This window comes from Buceros rhinoceros, unplaced genomic scaffold, assembly GCF_000710305.1.
Source record: "Buceros rhinoceros silvestris isolate BGI_N320 unplaced genomic scaffold, ASM71030v1 scaffold15676, whole genome shotgun sequence".
NCBI classification, from domain to species: domain Eukaryota; kingdom Metazoa; phylum Chordata; class Aves; order Bucerotiformes; family Bucerotidae; genus Buceros; species Buceros rhinoceros.
This window is the reverse complement of record NW_010417055.1, coordinates 19,576-25,330: the sequence shown is the minus strand read 5'-3', so window position 1 is coordinate 25,330 and position 5,755 is coordinate 19,576. Positions and strand designations below refer to the sequence as shown.

Genomic DNA, 5,755 nt, shown 5'->3' with positions numbered 1-5,755 from the left:
GAGCGGAGATAAAGAGCAACCTTAAAGCAGAACCCTTTGGGCTGAGCAGAAGCACGTTAACAAACGAGTAGGAACAGCAGGAGAGAAGAGACCGTTGCTGTTACAGGGAGGACTTTGGGTACTTCCCTTGCGTTTGTTCTTCCTTACTTGAAAACTGCAAGAATTTCTAAACTTGCTCATTTAATATATATTTTATGCCAAAAAACCTATGGTGAGATTTTAATGCTGACACACAAAAGGGAAGAAACCCAGGAGAAAATGGTGCCGTGCTTTCCGCTGTCATCTTGCCTCTCCCCACGTATGTTCCATGGGGTGTGTCATACGCACTTACTTTTGGGGCATTCTCATTTCCAGGAGTTTCTGTCAAATACTACTTCACACAATGGCCTTTCTTAAAGAGAACGGCATTTTCCGCTTAAAGGATGGCAGCAGTCAGCACGCATCCACAGTGATGCTTCTGATGCTTGTGAGCTGCAGGTTTAGGAATCGAGAGCTCAAATGTCAAAGAAAAATCCACCCCAGAAGTGGGGGTTTTAATGGATTTTTAAAGGCCGTTTCGCTTTGCAGAGAAGAGCATCACCTCTGAACTGGCAGCAACCAAAAATGCCAGTTTCCTGTGTTTAAGTGAGCAATAACAGGCTTTGAAACGTAGCTACTCACCTTGGGTGTTCCTTAACCATTGCCTTAGGCCCCAAGCAGGCAGTTTTGGTGACGGGCAAAGCTCACGCACTCCTGTGCTTGTCACCCGCAGCTGTCCCAGCACAGTGCACTGACACAGCTGCAGTTTCACAGCTCCTGCCGTAAGGACTGGTCCAAAGGCTGGTAAAAATGGACAGGGCAGTTGTTGGTTTCTGCCGAGCTGGGCTCTGCTTTCCCTCTCCTCTCTCCCAGAAGACACAGCCCAGCCTGCGCCGCCCATAAGTAGCCGGGTTAGTGGTGGGCGTGGAAGCCTGGAGTCCTGTGAAGGACTGAAGGAAGGAGTAAACTCTGTATGCCCACTGTTGGTGTTTTTTCTTTCTCCACTGGTTTCTTTCAGTCTGGAGAGGGAGCGTGAAACAAACCCTTCTAAATCAGGTCACCGTTTCTGGTTTGGGGTTTTTTAACCTCTCTGTGACCTACCCGGAGTAGCTCCTTAGGTGCCACCAGATAAACTACTGTACTGGCAGGGTTTGAAGAGAGAGCTGTGAACATTTTTACTCAGGACTAATGACTCAAAAATGGAAATAAAAAGGTAAATAAAACATAAAATCGTGCAGGTTGGTTTGGTTAAAATCGGTTGTGTATCATTACTGCCAAACAGTTCATGCTCAGTATGTGACTTCAATGATAAAAGGCAAGAGGAGGTGAGAAAATTAATGGGGTTTGTAATGTTTGAGGTTTTCAGCTGAATTTTCACAGCCTTTTTGCTTAGCGGGTAGAGATGTACAAACCCTCTAAAGGGAGCAGTCCAGGGGGAGAAGCAGTGGCTCAGCTACCTCTTACCTGGCCGGCAGAGCCCAGTGCGTGGAAGATACGGATGGGGATGGTTTCAGCCCGGCTGTCATTGCCTGAGGCCAGCAGTGAAGCCTGTTGGCGCAGCTTTAGGGGATGATTTCCCGAAATCTGGCAAGCTCTGGCTTTTCTGCAGAGAGGGTTCTGTGAGCAGGGTCGACTCCCTGTCCTGGGCAGGGCTGACTGACAGCGCAATGGAAGAACTAAAGACTCCTCTTTTACAAGGCTGCCTTTCTCTCTGCGGGCCTGCGCTTCTGCTCGGTGGATTTCTTACAATCCAGGTAATTAAAATGCATTTGTGTGCAATTAAATTACTCCGCTCAGTGGATTTCTTACAGTCCAGGTAATCACAGTGCATTTGCGTGCAATTACATTACTCCAAGGTCATACCTCAAAAAAACAAAGACAGTGGCGGCTGTCTGTTCAAACTGGAATCGCTACAGAACATACTGGTTTCATCAGTTTTCATTTAAAAAGGAAAACTCTTTTTGTTCTGCCCAAGTCAAATCCCCCAAGTAGGTGTCAGAATTCAGTATACATCAAGCTCACGTTCACCTTCCCTTTCCCTAAGAGAGACAATTCCTAAGAGGGTAAGTTGAGGTGTGTCATCCTGGAGTGTGACCTTTAGAATTCTGTGCTGTCCCAATGACCAGTGACAAAATAACGCTCTATGTTTGTGAAGGAGTGAAGAGAGAATACATACATGCGTCTGTAGACATGGAGTAAGAGCCTCACATCTTGCTGCTGGAGGTGTTTAATGGGTAATGGATGCACACTGTTAAACCTGCCTCGTACAAAATGCGGCTGGTGAGCTGAAGACAATACTGCTAGTCTGGCCATGGAATTTTACAGGAAAACACAAAGAAAAGGTGTCAGAGTAGTCTCAGCCACAAGCACAAAAGGGTTTCTAAAAACTACCAGTCCTAGTTGTGCTTTTCTCCCGGCGAGATCCCGGTTGTTGCCCACCCTGCCTGCGGGTCTCCAGACTCGCTAGACAGTCTGGAGCAGCACTCTCCTGGCTGCCTGGCTTGGAGCTGCCCCTCCTCCAGGCTTGTTTTGTTGACAGCAGCTTTTGCTGTCTCAGCATCCCTGTCTGTATCACAGGATATGAGGAGGGGTAAACGACGCACTCTTCTTTCCTGGTGGTGTAAAGAAAACCCTCAAACCTGAGCAGGAAAGAAGCTGACCCTGAACACGCTTGGACAGCCAAATACCAAAGTTGGGCCTTCTGCTCATTTCAGCCTCTCAGAGGTTTTCTGACCACGGTGCTTGTTGGAGGTTCAGTGCTGCTCCTGCTGCTCGCAGAACCGATTCATGGTTTTACAGGACTGACACAGCGTTGGCTGGGTTGTAAGTCAAACCACCACGAATGCTCATACTCCAACACAGTGACCAACCATCCCTCCCTCCCTTGGTGCTACCTAGGACTCTGTTTAGCTATCTATCTGGGACATCTTAGTTATCAACAGCCTGTTGGTTTGGGGGGTTAAGGGAAGTATCACAGATATACAGAGGTTCTTCACTATGAGACCCGCCATGCCCTGGATGCCGTGAACTTTCAGAGCGAGTAGACAAAAATCCTTCCACTGAGTCGAGCTTTCGCTGAACTTCTCTCTGCTGCCACTACAATGTCTTTCTGCAGAGAGAGAGAGCAAGGGTTAGCAAAAGACATTGGCAGGGGTACAGGTGCCCTAAGCTTCCCTGAGGGAAACCAGGTTTTGTCCATGCCATGAGTGTGATACTGAAATGGGATGAGGAGGAACAAGAGAGCAACCCACCTCATCGAACAGGGGGTAACTATTGGGCAAACAGACTTTATTTCGTCTGGGGAACTGGAGGAGGTTGGAACCAGTCAAGTAAAACTCTTGTCAATATATTTCTCGGGCTAAGCCCAATACAGGTGAAGGTGGCGTGTGGCCCAGATTGGTGCCATAGCAAAGGAACACAAGTGCCTGGAAGAGCCTCACCCGCACTGCTGCAGCAGCCGCAGCGATGCCTGTGTTTCGGGAGCTGGATCAGGCACCCTAACCTGGCTGAGAGGCATTTACACTCCCAGGTGGTTCTCCATGGTATGGTCCAACAGCAAGACGTTAAACACCCTTTGTTGAAGACCAGTCGCACACCTCCTCAGCCTAGTGCTGAGGCTTTCCTAGTTCTCACACGGGTTACATCAGAGTACGCAGAACACCAGACTGCCCTCAGCTGCACAAGCACCAAGTAACCTTCCAGCTGAAAAAAAGTTCTCAATGCATCATACGAGCACTGACTTTTGGTAAAAATAACCGGGGGTCTGAGGGAAACAAGGAGAAAGGGGTACACAAACACGTCCAACATCATTCAGGTGAGACCCGGGCCTCTCTGTGTTTGGAAATATCGCTGCAAGTGGCAGCTCGGACAGGCAGCCTGTAAACAGTAAATGAGGGGGTGCTTCCGTGCCTGGGGTGCTCCAGTCTGAGCATGCACGCCAGGTACAGGTTGGCCTGAGCAGTGCAGCCAGCTGGCACCTACCCTTGATTGACCTTTCAGCAAACTCCTAAGTACTTCAGATGTCAGGCCCTTTTAACGTGACCTCTTTCAGTTCAGGTGCCGGCTGCCAAAATTTTGGAAATGCCACCACCTCCTAATGTTCATCCACCTAAGATATGGTTTTAATTATCGGTTCAGAGAGTGACTTAAATGAAAACTTAATTAACTCTGTAAAGCGCTGAAGAATTCTGAAAGTGAGTGAGATACATACGGGAGGTGTTGGCCAGCGAGGAAGAAAGAGGTTATGAACCAACCGACAACGGTCATTTTTCTCACCTTTCTTTCAGATTTCACAGTGGTAACGGAACTCCCAAATCTCGACAGATCCTGTAAAGTAACATCGCTTGTTAGAAGGCTGTGGGCTTTTTTTTAGTGGGGCATTTTCTTTTCTCTCAGTAGTTGGTTTTTTGGTTGCTTACCTCGGGGGAAATCAGGACGTACTGAGCCTGAAGAAGACAAAACAGGAAACGTAAAAAGTCAGTGGAGGAAACCACAGCAGGAGAGCAGGAGGCCAGTGCAATAACCCTGGCTGCTAAGCAGCAAAGTCATTCAAGAAGGAACAGGAGGAGCCAAATCACACCGATTCAGAAACCCGTTTTCTGAAATGGTGTCAGAACACACTAGACCCTCGTAGTGGCCGTGGTTGCCAGCTGTCATTGTGACCTCCTCCCCTGATCTCACTGTTAGGTTTTCTTACCCAGTCCTCAGGACAGGGAGACACCCAGGATCTGCAGTGGGCTGTCACGTTCCCGGAGGATGTCTGTCTCCCGTGGTAAATGTAAACCCGGCCGGCCGCCCCACCGAACAGCACTGAGATCTTGTTGGTTCGCAGCGGGGATGTCACAATCATTTCATCTGCAAATGTTGCAAGGAGGACATAACACATCAGAGGTGAAATAATGCTAAAGCAAACCATCAGCGAGCTGCTGTTGACACACCTCTAGGCGCCACAATTCCCACTAATGGTGACAGTTAAAATGTTTCAATTTCAGACTGAGTTACTTGGGATTTTAGAGGTGCCTCCCCACAAGGCACGATGGAATAATGGCTGGTACAAGTCTGTGGAGGGTGCAGACTGCGTTTAGCCCTTGTACGAATGTGTAGGTGACCAGTCTTCCTGCTGCCAAAAGCAAACCGCTTTGCCTCTGATCTACATTCATGGAGCTTTACCTAGTCCATCGTTATCCAGGTCACTTAAGTATACATCTCCTCCAAAGCGAGAAGTCGCCCTGTCCCCACTGAAGGTGCTGAGCAACAAGGGGTTGGCGCTGTCTGTCAGATCATACACCAGAGCCAGCCCAGCCTGGTGCAGCACTGAGGACAGAAGTGAAATCCTGGACAGGCTGTCTGGGAAAAAAGAGAAGTGGCAGGAGTTGAGTGTCAGACATAGCAGCTGAGGTTTAATACTTGCTGTCTGCTGGCAGCGGGCAACACCGGCATTACAGAACACGGACAGAATTACTGTCATTTGTGAAACAAGATGGCATTAACTCTAACAGAGAAACACTCTCTTAGCAATATAGGTGATTACAGCGATTATTTCTAATTATTATTAATTACTCGGCAGTGTGCCCAGGCGGCCAAGAAAGCCACCTGGCTTGTACCAGCACGGGTGTGGTCAAGAGGAGCCTGGAAGGTGATGGACCCCTGTACTCAGCACTGGTGAGGCCACACCTCCACTCCTGGGTTCAGGTTTGGCCCCTCACTCCAAGAAGGACATTGAGGTGCTGGAGCGTGT

General features: G+C 48.7%; 2 protein-coding genes across 2 annotated transcripts in view; one reads left to right on the top strand and one right to left on the bottom strand.

Annotated features, from left to right (window-relative positions):
- The window catches only part of MRS2 (MRS2 magnesium transporter), a 9,359-nt gene extending 9,288 nt beyond the window's left edge, over positions 1-71 (top strand). The window contains exon 10 of the mRNA XM_010138045.1: positions 1-71. Within this exon, the coding sequence (XP_010136347.1) occupies positions 1-71 (71 nt within the window).
- Positions 72-3,049: 2,978 nt separating this feature from the next.
- The window catches only part of GPLD1 (glycosylphosphatidylinositol specific phospholipase D1), a 21,491-nt gene continuing 18,785 nt past the window's right edge, over positions 3,050-5,755 (bottom strand). Inside the window, exons 21-25 of the mRNA XM_010138044.1 lie at positions 5,188-5,364; positions 4,715-4,872; positions 4,437-4,463; positions 4,294-4,344; positions 3,050-3,127 (exon numbers count right to left, since the gene is read on the bottom strand). Of these exons, the coding sequence (XP_010136346.1) occupies positions 3,050-3,127; positions 4,294-4,344; positions 4,437-4,463; positions 4,715-4,872; positions 5,188-5,364 (491 nt within the window). The remainder of the gene's footprint in view (positions 3,128-4,293; positions 4,345-4,436; positions 4,464-4,714; positions 4,873-5,187; positions 5,365-5,755) is intronic.